This window comes from Agelaius phoeniceus, chromosome 36, assembly GCF_051311805.1.
Source record: "Agelaius phoeniceus isolate bAgePho1 chromosome 36, bAgePho1.hap1, whole genome shotgun sequence".
NCBI classification, from domain to species: Eukaryota; Metazoa; Chordata; class Aves; order Passeriformes; family Icteridae; genus Agelaius; species Agelaius phoeniceus.
Window position 1 is genome coordinate 872649 of NC_135300.1, and position 23686 is coordinate 896334.

The 23686-nt window shown below is 64.4% G+C and overlaps 1 protein-coding gene across 1 annotated transcript in view; it reads right to left on the minus strand.

The window, feature by feature from the left end:
* The window catches only part of RYR1 (ryanodine receptor 1), an 80276-nt gene that overhangs the window by 7382 nt on the left and 49208 nt on the right, over positions 1-23686 (minus strand). Inside the window, 38 exon segments of the mRNA XM_077192878.1 lie at positions 1-81; positions 177-190; positions 193-218; positions 1129-1259; positions 2537-2672; positions 2674-2771; positions 3311-3397; positions 3848-4013; positions 4365-4420; positions 4824-4940; positions 4942-5113; positions 5115-6159; positions 7131-7212; positions 7366-7470; positions 7664-7713; positions 7865-7943; positions 8229-8317; positions 8401-8481; positions 9893-9910; positions 11171-11244; positions 12288-12364; positions 13115-13193; positions 13279-13382; positions 13663-13743; positions 14262-14313; positions 14960-15066; positions 15819-15915; positions 16540-16652; positions 16731-16865; positions 17400-17459; positions 18071-18241; positions 19152-19166; positions 19860-19952; positions 20048-20135; positions 20816-21056; positions 21723-22037; positions 22759-22889; positions 23099-23180. Coding sequence (XP_077048993.1) covers positions 1-81; positions 177-190; positions 193-218; positions 1129-1259; positions 2537-2672; positions 2674-2771; positions 3311-3397; positions 3848-4013; positions 4365-4420; positions 4824-4940; positions 4942-5113; positions 5115-6159; positions 7131-7212; positions 7366-7470; positions 7664-7713; positions 7865-7943; positions 8229-8317; positions 8401-8481; positions 9893-9910; positions 11171-11244; positions 12288-12364; positions 13115-13193; positions 13279-13382; positions 13663-13743; positions 14262-14313; positions 14960-15066; positions 15819-15915; positions 16540-16652; positions 16731-16865; positions 17400-17459; positions 18071-18241; positions 19152-19166; positions 19860-19952; positions 20048-20135; positions 20816-21056; positions 21723-22037; positions 22759-22889; positions 23099-23180 — 4748 coding nt within the window.

The window sequence follows — 23686 nt, forward strand, 5'->3', positions numbered from 1 at the left end:
CATTTCCAGGCTGGCCAGGTCCAGCCCCAGCAGCTCCGCGATTCTCTCGCGCCCGTAGATGTCCCCGTACTTCTCCATCACCTGGGGGGGACCCCAAAATGGAGTTAAAAACCCCCAGATGTTGGGGGGGGACACCTCTGGAATGTGGGTAGGGGCTGCCCAGGACCCCTCCTCACCTTCCTCTTGATGACTTGTCCCAGTAATTGCTGGGGAAGGATCTGGGGGGGGGGTCCAGGGGAGAAAAGAGGAGAGGGGGGGGGGGTCAGTGGGGATGGCACCCCCTGCCCACAGCCCCAGCTGGGGTGGGGGGACCCCAAAACCCCCCAAACCTCCCTTCCAGCCCTCCAGACCCCCTGGAACCAACCCCCCAGTGGTTCCCAGTGTCCTCCCAGTGTCTCCCAGTGCCCCTCACTGTCCCTCAGTGACCCCTAATGCCCTCCCAGTGCCTCCCAGTCCCTCCCAGTGTCTCCCAGTTGCCCTCCAACTGCTCTCCCAGTGCCCTCCACTGCCCTTCCAGTGCCCTCCACTGCCTCCCAGTCCTTCCAGTGCCCTACCAGTGCCCTCCAGTCCCTCCCAGTCCCCTCAGTCCCTCCCAGTCCCTTCCAGTGCCCTCCAGTGCCCTCCCAGTGTCCTCCCAGTGCCTCCCAATGCCCCCCACTGTCCTCAGTGCCCCCTCAGTCCCTCCAGTCCCCCCACTGCCCCTCCAGTGCCCTCCCAGTCCCTCCCAGTTGCTCCTCAGTCCCTCCCAGTGCCTCCAGCTCCGTCCCAGTCCCCCTCAGTCCCTCCCAGTGCCCCCTAATGCCCTCCCAGTCCCTCCCAGTCCCCTCCAGTGCCCTCCAGTCCCTCCCAGTGCCTCTGAATACCCCGTAGTGCCCTTCAGAGCCCCCCAGTGCCCTCCCAGTACCCTCCCAGTCCTCCCAGTGCTCCAGTGCCCTCCCAGTCCCCTCCAGTGCCCTCCAGTCCCTCCCAGTGCCTCTGAATACCCCGTAGTGCCCTTCAGAGCCCCCCAGTGCCCTCCAGTACCCTTGCAGTCCCTCCCAGTCCCTCCCAGTGCTCCCAGTGCCCTCCCAGTCCCCTCCAGTGCCCTCCCAGTCCCTCCCAGTGCCCCCCAGTGCTCCAGGGCCGTACTGGGCGTTGAGCACCAGGCGGTCCCACTGTCCCTTGACGTCGTCGTCGTCGGGCTGCTCGGTGATGTAGAGCCCCGAGAACTCGAGGCGCCGCGCCACCTCCTTCTCCCTCTTGAATATCACCAGGGGGATCTGGGGACATTGGGGGACATTGGGGACACCAGGGGGACATTTGGGGACACTGGGGACAGCAGGACACGGGGGGTGTCACAGCAGAGCCCCCAGAACTCGAGGCGCCGCGCCACCTCCTTCTCCCTCTTGAAGATCACCAGGGGGATCTGGGGACAGTGGGGACACCGGGGGGACATTGGGGACACCAGGGGGGTCACAGGGGACATTGGGGACACCGGGGGGGTCACAGGGGACATTGGGGGACACACCGGGACACTGGGGTAATGGAGGGACACAGATCAGGGACACACACAGGGGTTTGGGGACACAGATTTGGGGACACACACACACACAGGGTTTGGGGACAAACACACTGGGATTTTGGACACATGAATTTGGGGACACACAGGGATTTGGGGACACACACACACACAGGGGTTTGGGGACACTCCAGGGATTTAGGGACACACACAGAGATTTTGGACGTAGGGATTTGGGGACACACACCCAGGGATTTGGGGGGACACAGGGATTTGGGGACACACCCAGGGATTTGGGGACACAGATTTGGGGACACACACAGGTGTTTGGGGACACACCCAAAGGGGTTTGGGGACACACACAGGGGTTTGGGGACACACACACAGGGGTTTGGGGACACACAAAGGGGTTTGGGGACACACCCAGAAGGATTTAGGGACACGGGGGGGGTCACCTTGAGGCAGTTGTAGCCGATGATGCACAGGAAGGCCAACCAGGGTGTGAGCCAGTGCCAGCCCCCGCAGGGTTGGGGACACATACAGGGATTTGGGGACACACACACACAGGGGGGTTTGGGACACACACAGGGGGGTTTGGGGACACACACACAGGGGTTTGGGGACACCAAGGGGGTTTGGGGACACCCCCAGAGGGTCACCTTGAGGCAGTTGTAGCCGATGATGCACAGGAAGGCCACCAGGGTGTGAGCCAGCGCCAGCCCCCGCAGGGTTGGGGACACACACACGGGGGTTTGGGGACACACACACAGGGGTTTGGGGACACACACAAAGGGATTTAGGGACACGGAGGGGTCACCTTGAGGCAGTTGTAGCCGATGATGCACAGGAAGGCCACCAGGGTGTGAGCCAGTGCCAGCCCCCGCAGGGTTGGGGACACATACAAAGGGTTTTGGGGACACACAGGGATTTGGGGACACACACACAGGGGGGTTGGGGACACACACATACAGGGGTTTGGGGACACACAAAGGGATTTGGGGACACCCCCAGGGAGGTTTGGGGACACGGGGGGCTCACCTTGAGGCAGTTGTAGCCGATGATGCACAGGAAGGCCACCAGGGTGTGAGCCAGTGCCAGCCCCCGCAGCGCCGGGCCCATGTACCCCGTGCTCTCCTCCAGGAAATAATAAACCTCGGGCTCCTCGGGGACACCCCCGGGCGGCTCCGCACCCCCCGGGACAACCCCCGTCCTCCTCGGGGGCCACCCCCGAACCCTCGGGCTCCTCCGGGGCGCCAGGGGGGTGCTCGGACACCTGTGGGGACAGGGACAGGTGAGGGATGGGGACAGGGATGGGGACAGGGATGGGAACAGGGACAGGTGAGGGACAGGTGAGGGACACCCGAATGGGGATAGGGACAGGGACAGGGACAGGTGAGGGACAGGGACAGGGATGGGGACAGGTGAGGGACACCCCAATGGGGACAGGGATAGGAACAGGTGAGGGACATGGACAGGGACAGGACAGGGACAGGGACAGGGACAGGGACAGGGACAGGGGCAGGTGAGGGACAGGGACAGGTGAGGGACAGGGACAGAGATGGGGACAGGGACAGGTGAGGGACAGGGACAGGGACAGGGACAGGTGAAGGACAGGGACAGGTGAGGGACACCCCAATGGGAAGGGACGGGAACAGGTGAGGGACAGGGACAGGGATGGGGACAGGGACAGGGACAGGTGAGGGACACCCCAATGGGGATAGGGACAGGGACAGGGACAGGTGAGGGACACTCAGGGACACCAAACCCCCCCCAAATCCCCAGGACCCCCCAAACCCCCCCAGTCCCCCCCACCTTGTAGAAGAGGAGGATGAAGTTGATGGCGAAGGCCAGGAACAGCGCCAGGAAGCGCAGGTTGTAGAAATTCCTCGACAGGTAATTCTGGGGGAGGGGCAGTGATCAATGCCCCCATCAAACCCCCTCCAGGCACCCCCCAGAGAGCCCCAAACCCCACCCAGAGACCCAAACCCGCCCAGAGACCCCTGAACCCCAAACCCCACCCAGAGACCCCCAGAGAGCCCCAAACCCCCAAACCTCCCAAACCCACCCAGAGACCCCTGAACCCGCAAACCCCACCCAGAGACCCCCAAACCCCCACCCAGAGACCCCAAACCCCACCCAGAGACCCCTGAACCCCCAAACCCCACCCAGAGACCCCCAAACCCCCACCCAGACACCCCAGAGACCCCCAAACCCCCAAACCTCCCAAACCCCCACCCAGAGACCCGGACCTCCCAAACCCCCACTCAGAGACCGTCGACTCCCAAAAGTGCCCCCAAACCCCCCCAGAGACCCCCAAACCCCTCCCAGAGACCCCCCGGTGCCCCTTACCAGGAATTTCACCCTCTGCACCTCCAGCTCGCCCCAGAAGTCGAAGCCGCCCTCGCTCGGGGGCTCCCGCCGCCCCCCGGGCACCGATTTGCGCCTTTTTGGGGGGGGGGCTCGGGGCTCCGGCCCCTCCTCGGGCCCCTCCCCGCCCTTCTCGCCGTTCTCTGTGCTGGGGGAGAAGGGTGGGGGCTCAGGGACCCCTCCCCAAATTCCCCAGATTCCCCCCCTGTTGTGGGTGGGGGGCTCAGGAACCCCTCCCAAATTCCACAAATCCCCCCCCGTTGTGGCTGTGGGGGCTCAGGGACCCCTCCCCAAATTCCCCCCTGGCTGTGGGGGGGGGCTCAGGGACCCCTCCCCATATTCCCCCCCTGTTGTGGGGGGGGCTCAGGGACCCCTCCCCAAATTCCCCAGATTCCCCCCTGTTGTGGGTGGGGGGCTCAGGGACCCCTCCCCAAATTCCCCCCCTGTTGTGGGGGGGGGCTCAGGGACCCCTCCCCAAATTCCCCCCCCCCATCCTTACTCGGCTTTCTCGGTCTCGGCCGGGGGGGGCTCCTCCTCCTTCTGCCCCTCCCCCACCTGCTCAAGTCCCCCTGAGGTCGGGGACCCCCCCTGGAATTTCCCCCCCAAAACGCCCCCAAGCTGGAATTGCCATAGGGACCCCCAAAATCCCCCCCCCAGGACCCCCAAAACCCCCCCAGCAGGAACCGCCATAGAGACCCCCAAAATCCCCCACTAAAAACCCCCCAAATCCCCACCCAGGGTCCCCCAGAGGACCACAGGAACCCCCAAAACGCCCCCAGGGACCCCCAAAATCCCCCTCAGAGACCCCCAAAGCACCAAAGGAACCCCCAAAGTGCCTCAGGGACCCCCGAAGCACCAAAGGAACCCCCAAGATCCCTCCCAGGGACCCCCAAAAATCCCTCCCAGAGACCCCCAAAATCCCTCCCACACCACAGGAACCCCCCCAAATCCCCTCTGCCCCCTTTACCCCAATCTTCCTGCGCAGGATCGGGGTCCCCTCAGGCGTGGGGGGCTCAGCCCCGGGGGGCTCCCCGATATCCCCGAGCCCCCCGGGGGCGTCGGGAGCCGCCAGCCTGAAGTGAGGGTCCTTGCGCGCCCCCGGCCCCGCCGGCACCGCCTTCATCTCCCGCCGCCGCCGCTGCTCCTCCTCCTCCTCCCCCCTCCTCCTCCTCCTCGCCCTCCTGGGCCGGTGCCGCCTCCAGCGGAGCCTCGGGGGGCGGCTCCGGGGGTCCCCCCTCATCGCCCGCGCCCACCCTCGGCTCCGCCCACGGCGTCCTGGGTGGGGTCGGGCATGGAGCCCAGCACCTCGATGACCCCCAGGCGCTGCGCCCCCTCCACCAGGCCCCCTCCGAAGAGGGAGCTCCAGGCCAGGCGCCCCACGGCCCCCAGCACCCCCAGGCCGCCCAGGACGCCGCCCATGGCCACGCGCCCCACGCCCACGCCCGCCTCCCACGCCAGCTCCCGCCCCGACTTCTTGCGCAGCCTCCTGATCCTGCGGCGCCAGGTCTGGGGGGACCCCAGGAGCCGCCGGAGCGCCCCCAGGCCCGGCAGCGCCGGCGCCGGAGCCTCGCCGGGCTCCTCTTCCTCCCTGTCCTCGTCCTCCTCCTCCTCCTCGTCGCGCGGCGCCTCCTCCTCGGAGATGCGCGAGGCGATCTGCATCTCGAAGATGGTGTCCTCGCAGAAGTTGACGAAGAGCTCCATCTTCTCGGCCTCGCCGCCCTCGTTGACCACGTCGAAGATGAACTGGCGCTTGGACTCCTTGACCTGTGGCATCTCCCACTGCGCCTTGTTGGCGCCGCTGATCTCGAAGTAGATGCGCTCGATGCGCCGCGCCGCCCCCATGATCTCGATGCGCCCCAGGAAGGGGCGGAAATAGTCCAGGATGCTCTCGGCCTGCTCCAGGAAGGTCTTGAGGCGCTGGTCGTGGGGCACGTGCTCCGACAGGTTGGTCAGCAGCACGGCCACGTTGAAGCCGATGTCGCGCGCCGGCTCCTGGAAGCGCTGGGCGAAGCTCTCGACGTCGATCATCTCGTTCTCGTCGGCCTCGGAGCAGGAGAGCAGGAACTGGATCTCGTCGGGCTCGTACTGCTTCTGGCTGTCCATGGCCTTCTGGAAGTCCTTCTTGGAGATGAGGCCGCGCGGGTCGGTGACGAAGTGGCGGAAGGCGTCGGACGAGACGATGTCGCGCAGCTTCAGGAACATGTCGAAGAACTTGAGGATCATGGTGACGTTGCTGGAGGACTCCACCAGCATGTCCACCATCTGACGGGCGATGGTGCCGTTCACCACGTTCCCTGGGGGGACACGGAGCTGTCACAGCTCTGGGGGTGGCCCCGGAGATGTGGGGACGCCCTGGAGGGTGGGGGGGACACCTGGGTGGTCAAGGGACAGCTTGGGTGGTCAATGGACACCTGGGTGGTCAATGGACCCTTTGGGTGGTCAAAGGACAGCTTGGGTGGTGAAGGGGACACCTGGGTGGTCAAGGGACATCTTGGGTGGTCAATGGACCCTTTGGGTGGTCAATGGACACCTGGGTGGTCAGGGGACAGCTTGGGTGGTCAAGGGACACCTTGGGTGGTCAGGGGACAGCTTGGGCGGTCAATGGACCCTTTGGGTGGTCAAGGGACACCTTGGATGGTCAAAGGACCCTTTGGGTGGTCAATGGACACCTTGGGTGGTCAGGGACATCTTGGGTGGCTAAGGGACATCTTGGATGGTCAAGGGACAGCTTGGGTGGTCAATGGACACCTTGGGTGGTCAAGGGACACCTGGGTGGTCAGGGGACAGCTTGGGTGGTCAAGGGACCCTTTGGGTGGTCAATGGACACCTGGGTGGACAAGGGACAGCTTGGATGGTCAAGGGACACTTTAGGTGGTCAGGAGACACCTTGGGTGGTCAAGGGTGACACCTGGGTGGTCAAGGGACACCTTGGGTGGTCAAGGGACACCTGGGTGGTCAATGGACAGCTTGGGTGGTCAAGGGACAGCTTGGGTGGTCAGGGGACAGTTTGGGCGGTCAATGGACACCTGGGTGGTCAATGGACACCTGGGTGGTCAGGGACAGCTTGGGTGGTCAATGGACCCTTTGGGTGGTCAATGGACATCTTGGATGGTCAAGGGACACCTTGGGTGGTCAAGGGACATCTTGGGGAACTTGGGGACACTGTGGATGGTCAATGGACACCTTGGGTGCTCAGGGGACACCCTGAGGACCTTGGGGACAGCCCGGGTGGCACGAGGCTCCCCAGGTGAGCGTCCCCAGGCACCTTCGAGCAGGGACAGCAGCATCACCACCATGTCCTTCTGCAGGTCCAGCAGCTCCTTCAGCAGCCCCAGCTGGGACGAGTCCTGCGCACCAGAGCTCCCAGTTACCTCCCAGTAACTCCCAGTGCTCCCAGTTACCTCCCAGTAACTCCCAGTGCTCCCAGTGCCTTCCCAGTACATCTCCCAGTGCCCTCCCAGTGCCCTCCCAGTTACCTCCCAGTGCCCCCCCAGTGCCACCTGGGCCAGCTTCTTCATCATGTGTGCGAAGACGTGCAGGAAGCCGACGACGGCGTCCCAGAGGCGGCTGTGGGCCAGGCTCTGCTGGTTCCCAGTACAGGGGCCCTGGGGGGACAGGGGGGACACTGGGAGGGACAGGGGGACACTGGGAGGGACCCCTGAGAGCCCCTGGAGCAATGGGAGGGACCCCTGAGAGCCCCCAGGTCATGGCCATGGGGGATTTGGGAGTTCCAGGTGGGTTTGGGGGGTTCCAAGTGGGCTTGGGGTCTCAGGTGGGTTAGGGGTCCAGGGGTCTCACCTGGATGTACTCGGTGAGGCTGTTGAACACCTGCTTGGCCACGGCCATGGGGGATTTGGGGGTTCCAGATGGGTTTGGGGGTCCCAGGTGGGTTTGGGGGTTCCAGGTGTGTTTGGGGATCCCAGGTGGGTTTAGGGGTCCCAGGGTCTCACCTGGATGTACTCGGTGAGGCTGTTGAACACCTGCTTGCCACGGCCATGGCCTTGGAGAAGTTCCTCTTGCCCTGCTCGTCGATGACGTCCTTGCCCGAGTAGTACCAGTAGAAATCACTGATGGACTCCTGGGGACATCGGGGACAGTGAGGGGACAGTGAGGGACATTGGGACAGTGAGGGGACACTGGGGACAGTCACTGATGGACTCCTGGGGACACTGGGGACAGTGAGGGGACACTGGGGACAGTCACTGATGGACTCCTGGGGACACTGGGGACAGTGAGGGGACACAGGGCTGGGGGCAGTCCCCGGTGGCTCTGGGGACACTGGGGACAGTGAGGGGACACTGGGGGCAGTCCCCGGTGGCTCTGGGGACACTGGGGGACACAGGGCCAGGTGTGTTTGTGTCACCTGCAGGCGCAGCAGGTAATCCACGGTGCAGATGATGATGTTGATGGTGGTCGTGTTCCCCGTCTGTGTCCGCAGGTAGTTCTGGAAGTCTGGGGGGACAGGGACACGCTGGGGTCACCTCGCTGTCACCTCAGTGTCACCCGGGTCCCCTCGTGTCCCCAGGTGTCCCCACCGTTGTTGTGGCCCTCGCAGAGCAGCTGCAGCAGCCGGAACAGGTCCTGGGTGAATTCATCGTCCGACATCACCTTCTCCCCTGGGGGGACACGAGGGGGGACACGGGGACAGCGAGGTCACCTGGGGGCACGGGGACACACCCCGGTGGCACGGGGGACACCCAGAGAGTGGCACGGGGGACAGTCTGAGGTGGCACGGGGACACCAGAGAGTGGCACGGGGACAATCTGAGATCGCACGGGGACACCAGAGAGTGGCACGGGGACAATCTGGCGTGACAGGGACACACCAGAGAGTGGCACGGGGACAATCTGAGATCGCACGGGGACACCAGAGAGTGGCACGGGGACACTCTGGCGTGACAGGGACAGACCATAGGGTGGCACAGGGACACCAGAGAGTGGCACGGGGACAATCTGAGGTGGCACAGGGACGCTCTGGCATGACAGGGACACCCAAGATGGCACAGGGACACCAGAGAGTGGCACGGGGACAGTCTGAGATTGCACAGGGACACACCAAGGTGGCACAGGGACACCCCAAGGTGGCACAGGGACACCCTGGCGTGACAGGGACACCATAGAGTGGCACGGGGACACCAGAGAGTGGCACAGGGACACCTCAAGGTGGCACAGGGACACCCTGGTGTGACAGGGACAGACCACAGAGTGGCACGGGGACACCCCGAGGTGGCACGGGGACACCAGAGAGTGGCACAGGGACAAGCAGGGTGGCACGGGGACATGCTGGGGTGGCACAGGACAAGCAGGGTGGCACAGGGACATGCTGGGGTGGCACGGGGACAGGCAGGGGTGACAGTGGGGACATTGGGATGGCAGGGGGTTAGCAGGGAGGGGACACGCAGGGGACAAGCAGGGACACGGTGACAGGGCCACCCTCCTCCTGCCCACCCCCCAGCCCCATGGAGCCTTTAGGGACCCCTGGGGGACCCCAACCCTGTCCCCACTATGGCCCTGAGACCACCTGGAGACCCCAGCCCCAAATCCTCCAATAATCCCCTATAGCCCCCAGCCCCAAATCCCCTATGGCCCCAATAATCCCCTATAGCCCCCAGCCCCAAATCCCCCAATAATCCCCTATAGCCCCCAGCCCTAAATCCCCCAATAATCCCCTATAGACCCCAAATCCCCCAATAATGCCCTATAGACCCCAGCCCCAAATCCGCCACAGTCCCCTACAGCGCCCTTACAGCCCCCTAAACCCCATAATAGCCCCCCCAGCCCTATAACCCACACCCCATAGCCCCCAGCCCTATAACCACCCCACAGCTCCCCCTGACCCTATAACCCACCCCCAGCCTTACAGCCCCCCTGTCCCACCCCATATTTACCGTTCTCCCCGGCTGATGGGGCCCCACAGTCCCTATGGGCCCTATAACCCACCCCATAGCCCCCCATAGCCCCCCTGGCCCTATAACCCACCCCATAGCCCCCCTGGCCCTATAGCCCCCCTATCCCACCCCATATTTACCGTTCTCCCGGCTGATGACTGCCAGCATGACTGCCAGCGGAGCGGGGGGAGAGAAGAGACAGTGAGCGGGGGGGGATTTGGGGTTTTGGGGGGCACCGGGGGAATTCGGGGGTCCAGGGGGGAAATTGGGGGTCCAGGGAAAGATTTGGGGTGGGGGGAATTAGGAGGGTGAGGGGAATTTGGGATCCATGGGGGGAAATTGGGGTGGGGGGAATTAGGAGGGGATTTAGGGGTCCAGGGGGGGTTTAGGGGATCCAGGATGGAAATTTGGGATCCAGGGGGGAAATTGGGGTCCAGGGAAAGATTTGGGGTGGGGGAATTAGGAGAATGAGGGAATTTGGGATCCAGGAGGTGAAATTGGAGTGGGGGGAATTAGGAGGGGATTTAGGGGGTCCAGGGGGGGTTTAGGGATCCAGAGGGGATTTAGGGGATCCAGGGTGAAATTTGGGATCCAAGGGGGGGAATTGGGGTGGGGGGAATTAGGGTTGGGGGATTTAGGATCCAGGGGGAATTTAGGGTTTGGGGAGACGACAAAGGGGGGAATTGGGGGTGGGGGGAGCATTGGGGTTTGGGGGGTTTTAGGGTAGGAATTGGGGGTGGGGGGGGCATTAGATTTTGGGGATTTCAGGGAGAATTGGGGGGCATTAGGGGTGGGAGGGCATTAGATTTTGGGGGGATTTAGGGGAAGAATTAAAGGGCATTAGGGTTGGGGGCATTAGATTTTGGGGGGATTTAGGGTAGAAATTGGGGGGAATTGGGGGTGGGAGGGCATTGAGTTTTGGGGGGAATTAGGGTAGGAAATGGGGGGCATTAGATTTTGGGGGGGCATTAGATTTTGGGGTGGTTTTTAGGGGTGAATTTGGGGTGGGGTTGCATTAAATTTTGGGGAGTTTCAGGGTAGGAGTTGGGGGGCATTAGGCGTGGGGGGGGGCATTGGGTTTGGGGTGGTTTTAGGGTGGAATTGGGGGCATTAGGTGTGGGGGGGCATTGGGTTTTGGGGTGTTTCAGGGTAGGAATTGGGGGGCATTAGGGGTGGGGGGGCATTGGGTTTTGGGGTGTTTCAGGGTAGGAGTTGGGGTCATTAGGCGTGGGGGGGCATTGGGTTTTGGGGTGTTTCAGGGTCAGGGAGCCACATCTCAGCAGGTGTTGGGGGCACAGCAGCGTGGGGGTTTTGGGGGTGCAGAATGGGGGGAGCCCCCCCTCCCCTCAATCCCACCCCTCTGGGGGTCCCTTTGGGGGGGTCGGGGTCCCTTTGGGGGGTCCTGGCCCCCCACTCACTGGTGCCCTCCTCGGTGACCATGCCCAGCCCCTCGGCCTTGTTCTGCCGCTCGAAGGCGTTCAGGTCCAGGACACTGCAGGAACAGGGGCACCCCAAAACCGGGGGTCAGGGGGACCCCAAAACCAGCACAGCCCTGCCCGGGGAGGCTGCTGCTCTAGGGGACCCCAATAGCCCGGGGGGGACCCCAATATCCGGGGGAGACCTCAATTCCCACGGGGGGATCCCAATATCCGGGCAGGACCCCAATTCCCATGGAGTGACCCCAATTCCCACTGGAGTGACCCCAATTCCCATTGGGGTGACACTAATTCCCACTGGGGTCTCCCAGTTCCCACGGGGGTGACCCCAATTCCCATGGAATGACCCCAGTTCCCCCAGAGCGACCCCAAATTTCCCTCGGTGGGGGGGGTCCCACAGGTCCCTCATGGGGGTCCCCAGCTCCCTTGGAGTGACCCCAATTCTCCGGGGGTCCCCCAGTTGCCCCAGTTCCCCCAGTTGCCCAGTTACCCCAGTTGCCCCAATTCCCCAGTTGCCCCAGCTGCCCCAATTCCCCAGATGCCCCAGTTCCCCCAATTCCCCAGCTGCCCCAGTTCCCCAGCTGCCCCAGTTTCCCCCAGCTGCCCCAGTTCCCCCAGCTGCCCCAGTTCTCCCAATTCCCCAGCTGCCCCAGTTCCCCAGTTGCCCCAGCTCCCCCAGTTCCCCCAGCTGCCCCCAGTTCCCCCAGCTGCCCCAGTTCTCCCAATTCCCCAGCTGCCCCAGTTGCCCCAGTTGCCCCAGTTCCCCAGTTGCCCAGTTCCCCAGCTGCCCCAGTTCCCCCAGCTGCCCCAGTTCTCCCAATTCCCCAGCTGCCCCAGTTCCCCCAGTTGCCCCAGCTCCCCCAGTTCCCCAGTTGCCCCAGCTGCCCCAGTTCCCCCAGTTCCCCAGCTGCCCCAGTTCCCCCAGTTCCCCAGTTGCCCAGTTCCCCCAGTTGCCCAGTTACCCCAGTTGCCCCAATTCCCCAGTTGCCCCAGTTCCCCAGCTGCCCCAGTTGCCCCAGTTGCCCAGTTCCCCCAGTTGCCCCAGTTCCCCCAGTTACCCCAGTTCCCCCAGTTCTCCCAGTTCCCCAGCTGCCCGCACCTGCAGGTTTGCATCAGCGCCTGCACGCTCTGGAAGAAGCCGACCTCGCGCTTGGACTTGAGGTACTCCAGCATCTTCTGTGGGGACACGGGGACAGCGGGGGACACGTGAGGGACACCGGGGACACACAGGGACACTGGGGACACACAGGGACACACAGGGACACACAGGGACACACAGGACAGAAGGGGACACCAGGGGACACGTGAGGGACACTGGGGACACACAGGGACACTGGGGACAGACAGGGACACTGGGGACACACAGGGACACTGGGGACACTGAGGGACACTGAGGGACACACAGGGACACTGGGGACACGTGAGGGACACTGGGGACACACAGGGACACTGGGGACACTGGGGACACCAGGGACACGTGAGGGACACTGGGACACTGGGGACACACAGGGACAGAAGGGGACACAGCGGGACACTGGGGACACTGAGGGACACTGAGGGACACACAGGGACACTGGGGACACATGACGGACAGGAGGGGACACAGGAGGGGACACTGGGGGGACACAGGGGTGACACACAGGGACACAGGGGACAGGTGTGAACATGGGGGGACACAGGGGACATTGGGGATAGGTTGGACAGGTAAGGACACTGGGGACAGGTGGGACACAGGGGACAGGTGGGGACGCACAGCTGACACAGGTGGGGACACAGGAGGGGACACAGGGGACACAGGTGGGGAACAGGAGGGGACACAGGGGACACAGGTGACACAGGTAGGACACAGGAGGGGACCCTGGGGACAGATGGGGACACAGGTGGGGACATGGGTGACACAGGTGGGACACAAGTGGCGTGACCGACCTGCTGCACGTCAGCGTTGCCCCCGTTGAGGATGGAGATGCCCAACTTGAGGGTGGAGGAGACATGGCCCCCCGCTCACCTGGGGACAGCAAAGGTTACTCGGGGGTCACCGTGGGGTCACCGTGGGGTCACTCAGGGGTCACTCGGGGGTCACTCGGGGTCACTCACCCTTGCAGGCGCTGATCATCTGCAGCACCATCTCGGCCGCGCCCCGCGTGTGCAGCCGGGCCTGCTGCGACAGCAGCTTCTGCTTCTCCATCTCCTTCTCCTGGGGACATCGGGGACATTGGGGACGTCACAGGGGTCACAGGGGTCACAGGGGTCAGGGGGGGTCACAGGGATTTGGGGGTCACAGGGATCTGGGGGGTCTTGGGGGTCACAGGGGACATTGGGGGTCACAGCAGCTTCTGCTTCTCCATCTCCTTCTCCTGGGGACATCGGGGACATTGGGGACGTCACAGGGGTCACGGGGGGTCACAGGGGTCAGGAGGGGTCAGGGGGTGGTCACAAGGGGGCGTCAGGGGTTTTTTGGGGTCCCCCCTCCCCACCTCAAACGAATCCTCGGCTTCTTCCTCTTCCTTCTCCTCTTCCTCCTTCTCTTCCTCTTCCCCCTCCTCGATGTGGCAGCTCTGGGGGAATTGGGGAGGGGGGGGTCCTCAAATTAGGAATGCCCCCCCAAAACCAACCTGGAAACCCCCCAAAATCCGCCCCTATCCCTGAACCCCCCCCAAAAACCCCTGGGAACCCCCCAAAATCCCTGCGACCCCCCCCAAAATTCCTGGGGGCCACCAAAACTCCTTCCTATCCTGAACTCCCCCTCCCCCAAAATCCCTCTGGGACCCCTCAAATTTTGGAGACCCCAAACTCCCTCAGCCCCTAAACTTTGGGGACTCCCCCTCAATCTTTGGGGACCCCTCCATGTCCAGTTACCCCCAAAATCCCTGGGGACCCCACCCCCAATCCGGCCCCTTCACCCCCAAAATTGACACAGGGGACCCCCAACCCCTCAGCCCTTGGGGTGCACCCCCCCGGTTTTGGGGTGCCCCCAGTTTTGGAACCCCCCCGGTTTTTGTGGTGCCCCAGTTTTGGGTGCCCCCGTTTTGGGGTGCCCCAATTTTGGGGTGCCCCCGTTTTTTGGGGTGCTCACCTTGGCCATGATCCCGGCGTAGGCCATGTACAGGTGATCCTGCTCCAGGTGGCTGCGGGGAGGGGGACACAGGTTGGGGACAGGGGGGACACCCCAGACACCCCAAAAGGGGACCCAGGTGGCCCCAAGGGGGGCTTTGAGCTCCCCACACCCAAACTGGGATTTGGGGTGCCCAGGGTGGGATTTGGGGTTTCCTCTGTGGGATTTTGGGGTGCCCATGGTGGGATTTGGGGTGGGGATTTGGGGTCTCCTCTGTGGGGTTTTGGGGTGCCCACGGTGGGATTTGGGGTCCCCCCGGGATTTGGGATTTCTGGATCCCAGCCCCAGTGTGATTTAGGGTCCCCTCAGGGATTTGGGATCCCTGCAGGATTTGGGATTTGGGATCCCCCCAGGTTTTGGGGTCCCCTTAGGGATTTCGGGTCCCCCTGGGATTTGGTTTCCCCTCAGGGATTTGGGGTCCCTGCGGGGATTTGGGGTTTCTGGACCCCAGCCCCAGTGTGATTTAGGGTCCCCTCAGGGATTTGGGATCCCCCCGGGTTTTGGGGTCCCCTTAGGGATTTCGGGTCTCCTCAGGGATTTGGGGTCCCCCCAGGATTTGGGGTCCCCCCAGGATTTGGGGTCCCCTCAGGGATTTGGGGTCCCCTCAGGGTTCTGGGGTCCCCTCAGGGTTCTGGGGTCCCCCCGGGATTTGGGGTCACCTCTGCTCGGTCAGGGCGGTGCGGCTGAAGTGCAGGATCAGCTGGTGCAGCGGGTCCGGCCGCGCCTCCGCCTCTTCCTCCTCCTCCTCCTCCTCCCGCCCCGACTTCTGTCCCCACAAAGCCCAAACCCCGCGTCAGGGGGGCCTCAGGGTGTCCCCAAACTCCCTGGCAATGTCCCCAGACCCACTGGGATGTCCCTAAAACCCATGGGAGTGTCCTCAAACCCCCCGAGGGTGTCCCCAAACCCCAGGGATGTCCCCAGACCCCGACAGGTGTCCTCAAACCCCCCGAGGGTGTCCCCAAACCCCAGGGATGTCCCCAAACCCTGGCTCAGAGGAGGATCTCAGGATGTCCCCAAACCCCAGGGATGTCCCCAAACTCCCTGAGGATGTCCCCAAACCCCCATGGATGTCCCCAAACCCCACATTAGGGGCGTCTCAGGGTGTCCCCAAATCCCCATGGATGTCCCCAAACCCCAATGGATGTCCCCAACCCCAATGGATGTCCCCAAACTCCCTGGAGGTGTCCCCAACCACCTTGGGGATGTCCCCAAACCCCAGGTCACGGGGGTCTCAGTGTGTCCCCAAACCCCCCTGGGGAATGTCCCCAACCCCAGGGATGTCCCCAAACCCCCCAGGGATGTCCCCAAACCCCTGGGAATGTCCCTAACCCCAGGGATGTCCCTGTCCCCAACCCCAGGGATGTCCCCAAACCCCTGGGAATGTCCCCAAACCCCAAGAATGTCCCCAAACCCCCCCCCGGGGATGTCCCCAAACCCCTGGGGTGTCCCCAAACCCCCCCCCGGGGGTGTCCCCAAACCCCTGGGGTGTCCCCAAAGCCCTGGGGTGTCCCCTGTCACCGAGAGGTCGTCGATCATTCGGTCCTCGAAGGGCGGCTGCTCCCGGGCCAGCCACGAGAGCCGGTAGGACTCGAGGAACATGTTACAGGCCCGGTGCCTGGGGACACGGCTGTCACCACCTGTGTGCCAGCCTGGGGGCACCTGTGTGCCTACCTGTGCCAGCCTGGGGGCCCACCCATCCCCACCTGGAGGGTGCCAGGTGGCACCCAGGGCTCCCCGTTGGCACCCAGGTGTCACCGAGCGGGTCCCAGGTGCCACCCAGGGGGTTACAGGTATCACCCCGTGGGTCCCAGGTGTCACCCAGGGCCCCCAGGTGTCACCTGGAGGGTCCCCGGTGCCACCTGGTGGGTCCCAGGTGCCACCCAGGGGGTCCCAGGTGTCACCCAGGGACTGTCAGGTGTCACCCAGCAGGTGCTGGTGTCACCCAGGGGCTCCCAGGTGCCACCCAGGGGGTTACAGGTATCACCCAGGGCTCCCAGGTGTCACCCAGCAGGTGCTGGTGTCACCCAAGGAGTGCCAGGTGGCACCTGGAGGGTGCCAGATGCCACCCAGGGCTCCCAGGTGTTACCCAAAGGGTGCCAGGTGTCACCCAGTGCCTGCCAGTGTCCCCCTAGTGCCCTCCCAGTGCCCCCTCCATGTCCCCCAGTGCCCTCCCAGTGCCCCCAGTGCCCTCCCAGTGCCCCCCAGTGTCCCCCAGTGCCCCCAGTGCCCCAGTGCCCACCTGGGCAGGTTGTACAGGGGGGTCATGCGGAAGCAGGCGACGACGGCGCGGCGGCGCTGCTTGGACAGGAGCTTGTGCCACACGGCCTTCTTGGACTTGTAGGGGTGCTCTGTCTGCAGGGGGGGCACCGGGGTCACCTGAGGTTCCCCAACCCCCCTGGGCACCCCCAAATGCCCCCCAAGCCCCCTGACCTGCTCCAGGTGGTAAAGCACGGCCGACACCTCCTGCACCCTGCGCACGACCTGCTCGGGGCTGTCAGGGTCCTCGTCCCGCCCGGCCTGGCGCACCAGGGCCATCTGCCAGCGAGCTGAGCCCGTGTTCTCCACCTGGGGACATTGGGGACAGCATTGGGGACAGCAGCACCAGGGCCATCTGCCAGCGAGCTGAGCCCGTGTTCTCCACCTGGGGACATTGGGGACAGCATTGGGGACAGCAGCACCAGGGCCATCTGCCAGCGAGCTGAGCCCGTGTTCTCCACCTGGGGACATTGGGGACAGCATTGGGGACAGCAGCACCAGGGCCATCTGCCAGCGAGCTGAGCCCGTGTTCTCCACCTGGGGACATTGGGGACAGCATTGGGGACAGCAGCACCAGGGCCATCTGCCAGCGAGCTGAGCCCGTGTTCTCCACCTGGGGACATTGGGGACAGCATTGGGGACAGCAGCACCAGGGCCATCTGCCAGCGAGCTGAGCCCGTGTTCTCCCTCTGGGGACACTGGGGACACTGGGGACATCACTGGGGAAATGGGGGGCACAAGGGGCTCCTGGGGACACAGTGACACAGGTGACACAGTGACACAGGTGACACAGGGGACACAGTGACACAGTGACACAGGTGACACGGGGCCGTGCCAGCTCACCTTGTCCTGCAGGTGCAGGTTGTTGTGCAGGAACTCCCGAACCTCCTCGTCCGTGTCCTTCTGCAGGGGGGGACACAGGGGACACCTCAGCAAGGGTCCCCAAACCCTTGGGGGTGTCCCCAAACCCATGGGGGTGTCCCCAAACCCTTGGGGGTGTCCCCAAACCCATGGGGGTGTCCCCAAACCCTGGGCTTGTCCTTGAGGTGTCCCTGGTCACCCACCAGGGCACAGAGGCCACCTTTGGCCAGCGTGGGTCATGTCTCCAACCCCAGGGCTTTGTCTGGGTTTGTCCCTAAACCCAGGTGACACCTGTGGGTCCCAGGTGTCCCCAGGTGTGCCCAGGTGTCCCGGGGCACCCACCAGAGCACAGAGGCCAACCCAGGGCTCTGTCCCTAAACCCAGGGGACATTTGTGGGTCCCAGGTGTCCCCAGGTGTGCCCAGGTGTCCCGGGGCACCCACCAGGGCACAGAGGCCAACCCAGGGCTCTGTCCCTAAACCCAAGGGACATTTGTGGGTTCCAGGTGTCCCCAGGTGTCCCCAGGTGTCCTTGGGCACCCACCAGGGCACAGAGGCCAAGCCAGGGCTCTGTCCCCAAACCCAGGGGACATTTGCGGGTTCCAGGGGGGTTTCTGGGGGGTCCCAGGTGTCCCCAGGTGCCCCGGGCACCCACCAGGGCGTAGCGGCCCTTGGCCAGCGTGATCAGCTCCTGGTCAGCAGGTGAGCACATGTTGAGGCCGATGGGCAGCATCTTCTTGAGCGTGGCCACGATGAGCGAGGTGTGCACCGAGTACCTGTCCCCGCGGCGGCGCTTCTTGGAGCGCTCCTGCTCCGAGCCACCACCCTGCACAGGGACAGGGACAGCGTGGGGACAGGGACAGGGACAGGGACACCATAACCACGGTGTCAGCTCCTGCTCCGAGCCACCACCCTGCACAGGGACAGGGACAGCGTGGGGACAGGGACAGGGTGGGGACAGGGACAGTGTGGGGACATCATAACCACGGTGTCAGCTCCTGCTCCGAGCCACCACCCTGCAGGGACAGGGACAGCGTGGGGACAGGGACAGGGTGGGGACAGGGACACCACAACCATGGTGTCAGCTCCTGCTCCGAGCCACCACCCTGCACAGGGACAGGGACAGCATGGGGACAGGGACAGGGACAGGGACAGGGACAGGGACACCATAACCACGGTGTCAGCTCCTGCTCCGAGCCACCACCCTGCAGGGACAGGGACAGCGTGGGGACAGGGACAGGGTGGGGACAGGGACACCATAACCACGGTGTCAGCTCCTGCTCTGAGCCACCACCCTGGCACGGGGACAGGGACAGCGTGGGGACAGGGACAGGGACAGGGACAGGGACACCATAACCACGGTGTCAGCTCCTGCTCTGAGCCACCACCCTGGCACGGGGACAGGGATGGGGACATGAGGTCAGCAGGGACCCCATAACCACAGGGACAGGAGTAACCCCATAAGGACATAGGGGCCCCAGCCAATGTCACCCCACAGACGGGTCCTGGGGGGTCCCAGCTGTGGTGACCCCATAGAACAGGACCCTGCAGGAGTTTTGGGGGGTCCCAAGCGTGGTGACCCCACAGAACAGGGGTTTTGGGGGTCTCAGCTGTGGTGACCCCACAGAACAGGACCCTGCAGGAGTTTTGGGGGGTCCCAAGTGTGGTGACCCCACCGAGGGGTCCTGGGGGACCCCTGGGGGACCCCTGTCCCCCCCCAGCCCCTCCCCGCTAACCTGTCCATCTCCAGACTGGGAGCAGCACCCGCAGCCGAGGGGGAGAGAAGAGAGAGAGTTAGGGACAGTGGGACACCGTTAGGGACAGTGGGACAGCATTGGGGACACCGTTAGGGACATGGGGACAGCGCTGGGGACATGGGGACAGCATTGGGGACACCGTTAGGGACATGGGGACAGCGCTGGGGACATGGGGACAGCGTTGGGGACACCGTTAGGGACAGTGGGACACCGTTAGGGACATGGGGACAGCGTTGAGGACATGGGGACAGGGATTTTGCGGTGAATTAGGAGTCTCGGGTTTGGGGTCAATTCAGGGTTTCAGGTGGGGATTTATGGGGTGAATTATGGGTTCCAAGATGGTTTTTGGGGTGAATTAGGGGTTTGAGGTGGGATTTTGGGTGAATTAGGGCTCCAAGGAAAGATTTGGGGTGAATTATGGGTTCCAAAATGGTTTTTTGGGTGAATTATGGGTTCCAGGTGGGGTTTTGGGGTGAGTTATGGGTTCCAGGTGGGGTTTTGGGGTGAATTAGGGCTCCCAGGTGTGTTTGGGATGGTTCCAGGGCTCCGGGGGGCGTTGGGGGGGATGGGGCCCAGGGCGGGGCAGGTGGGCAGGGGGTCCTGGCGGGGGCAGGGGGTCCTGGCGGGGGCAGTTTGGGGTCCCCCGGGGGTCCTGGCGGGGGCAGTTTGGGGTCCCCCCAGCCCCACCTTGGCCATCTTGCTCTTGCTGTCGGCCGTCAGGAAGGACATGTTGTTGATCTCGTTCTGCACCACAAAGTTCTGCTCCTCACGCTTGAAGTTCTGGGGTGGGGGGACACAGAGATCAGGGGGGTCAGGGACCCCCAGAAGGCCACCCGGGACCCCTCAGTGCCCCCCAGCCCCGGACCCCCACTCACGTGAGACTTGGACCAGTAGATGAAGACCTCGCCCACCATGCGGAACAGCTCCTCCGCGTCCTCGTTGGGCTCCGTCAGCCACTTGGCCCTGAGGGGACACCAGGGGTCACAGGGACGTCACCGAGGGGTCACCACCGGAGGGACACCATCAGTGGTCACCACTGTTGGTCAGCAGGGTCACCACCCCCGTGGCCACCACTGTTGGGTCCCCATGGCCACCATTAATGGTTCCCCCAGTGTTTGGTCCCTGTGGCCACTGTGGTTGTGTCCCCAAGGCCACCAGGGCTGGGGTCACCACAGTTGTGTCCCCAAGGCCACCATGGTTGGGGTCACCACAGTCGTGTCCCCAAGGCCACCATGATTGGGGTCACCACAGTTGTGTCCCCAAGGCCACCATGGTTGGGTCACTACAGCTGTGTCCCCAAGGCCACCACAGTTGGCTGACCCTGGCAGTGTCCCCAGCCCCCCTGGCACTGTCCCCAGCCCCATGGCCATGTCCCCATCCCTATGGCAGTGTCCCCAGCCCCCTGTGACCCCATCTCCAGCCCCCTGGCAGTGTCCCCAGCCCCTGGCAGTGTCCCCAGCCCCTGTGACCCTGTCCCCAGCCCGTGCTGACCGGCTGTTGTCCACGTAGCGGATGAGCAGCGGGTAGAGCAGCACCCCATGGCAGTGTCCCCAGCCCCATGGCAGTGTCCCCAGCCCCTGGCAGTGTCCCCAGCCCCTGGCAGTGTCCCCATCCCTATGGCAGTGTCCCCAGCCCATGCTCACCGGCTGTTGTCCACGTAGCGGATGAGCAGCGGGTAGAGCGCGTAGAGGTCCCGGCAGAGCACCGAGAACTCGTCCCGGATCAGCAGCTCGGCGTCCTCGCCCTCGGCCTTGCCCTCGAGCCGCAGCTGCTCCTCCTCGGCCACCACCTTCCCCGCGCGCTTCCGCAGCCGCCCCAGCGTGGGGATGAAATGCGAGCGCAGCAGCTCCGGCCGCGCCTTGCTCACGATGGGCTGGGCGAAAACTGGGGGCAAACATGGCCACCGTGAGCCCCAGGGCCATCAGAACACACCTGGGACCACCAAAATACACCTGGGACCACCCTGGGACCACCAAAATACACCTGGGACCAGCAAAACACCCCCAGGCCAGCTCTGGTCACGACTTGCTCACGATGGGCTGGGGGAAAATTGTGGAAAACCGTGGCCACCGTGAGCTCCAGGGCCACCAAAACACACCTGGAACCACCCTGGGACCACCAAAATACACCTGGGACCACCCCAGGGCCACCAAAACACTCCCAGGACCACCAGAACACACCTGGGACCACCCCAGGGCCACCAAAATACCCCCAGGGCCACCAGAACATCCCTGGAACCACCCTGGGCCAGCTCTGGCTGCGCCTCGCTCACGATGGGCTGGGTGAACACTGTAGGCAACCATGGCCACCGTGAGCCCCAGGGCCACCTAAACACCCCCAGAGCCACCAGAATGACCTGCAGGAGCCACCCAGGGCCACCAGAATGACCCACAGGAGCCACCCAGGGCCACCAAAACACCCCCAGAGCCACCAGAATGACCCGCATGAGGCACCCAGGGCCACCAGAATGACCCGCAGGAGCCACCAGGGCCACCAGAATGACCTGCAGGAGCCACCAGGGGCCACCAGCCCCATGCTGGGCGCCCTCACCCGCCAGCCTCTTCATCCAGGAGGCCTCGTCGATGCCCAGGTTGTTGACCACGATGTGCAGGATGTGGCCCAGCAGCGCGTTGAGGTGGTGGGCGGTGACCTCGGTGGCCCAGGGGCCCTGGGGGGCGGCGTCGGGGCCGCGCTCCCACCAGCGGGGCAGGTAGTGGCACAGCATGGGCAGCGTCACCTCGATGACGTGCGGCATCTCCGTGTAGCGCGCGCCCGAGTCCGCCAGGCCGCCGATGTCGCCCATGAGGCGCTCCAGGTCCGGCAGGTCCGGGCACAGCTCCTCCACCCGCGAGGGGAGACCCAGCACTGGGGACACAAGGGGTTGGGGACAGGGTTGGGGACATGCTGAGGGGAGCAGGGGACACCCCGAGGGGACAGGACACCAGGACACAGCTCTGCGACTCAGGAGGGGAGACCCAGCACTGGGGACACAAGGGGTTGGGGACAGGGTTGGGGACACCCTGAGGGGAGCAGGGCACACCCTGAGGGGACAGGACACAGCTCCTCCACCCGCGAGGGGAGACCCAGCACTGGGGACACAAGGGGTTGGGGACATGCTGAGGGGAGCAGGGCACACCCTGAGGGGACAGGACACAGCTCCGCGACCCAGGATGGGAGACCCAGCACTGGGGACATGGGGACAGGGTTGGGGACATGGGAGAGGGGCTGGGGACACATTAAGGGGAGCAGGGGACACAGGGACAGGCGTTGGGGACACACCAAGGGGAGCAGGGGGAAGGGGGACACAGGGACAGGGGTTGGGGACACCACTCCTCGACCCAGGAGGGGAGACCCAGCACTGGGGACATGGGGACAGGGTTGGGGACATGGGGAGAGGGGTTGGGGACATGAGAACAGGGGTTGGGGACACCCAGAGGTGACATGGGGACACCCATAGGTACGCTCACAGAGGGATGTGGGGAGATGCAGGCAGCTGTGGGAGGACACGGGGGTGACACTGGGGGGACAGAGGTGACACACGGGTGACACGGAGGTGACACACAGGTGACAGGGAGGTGACACCCACGGGCGCGCTCGCGGGCGCTCTTGGTGCTGTACACGGAGCTGGGGTTCAGGTGGTTCAGCTGCGGCTCCAGGAAGGCCACGGGCATGGCGGCGGCCAGGCGGGCCAGGCACTCGCCCAGGGCCGGCCTCTGCCTGTGGGGACACCAGGGGACATCAGGGGACATCCAGGGGTCACCCTGTGACACCCCATGGCACCCCATGGATCCCCATGGCCATGGCCAGACACTCGCCCAGGGCCGGCCTCTGCCTGTGGGGACAGCAGGGGACACTGGGGACATCCGGGGGTTTTGGGATCCCCACTGAGGTTTTGGGGTCCCTGCTGGGGTTTTTGGGGTCCCCACCTGTCCACGAGGGGCCCGCGGGCGGTGCCCAGGCTGTAGATGCTGCACAGGATGCGGTAACAGGACACCTGCACGTCGTCCACTGCGGGGACAGCGGTGTCACCAGCTGTCCCCATGTCCCCATGGTGTCCCCAGCTGTCCCCATGTCCCCACCGTGTCCCCAGCTGTCCCCATGTCCCCCCCACACTGTGTCCCCACGCCCCTGACCCTCCCAAACGCGTCCTCTGTCCCCACCTCCCTTTCATGTCCTCCTGTCCCCACCACATCCCCGCTGTGTCCTCCCCACCCACACCCCAACATGTCCCCAACCTGTCCCCACCGTGTCCCCAACCTGTCCCCACCGTGTCCTCCCCATCCACACCCTGTCCCCAACACGTCCCTGTGTCCCCAAGCTCCTGTTCCCACCATGTCCCCAGACTCCAAGGTGTCCCCGTCCCCCCCGTTGTCAACCTCAATGTGTCCGTCCCCCTGTTGTCCCCCTGTCCCTGCAGCCCCTCTAACATCCCATTGTCCCCCTGTCCCTGCTGTCCCCCTGTCCCTGCTGTCCCCACGTCCATCCCATTGTCCCCCTGTCCCTGCTGTTCCCTC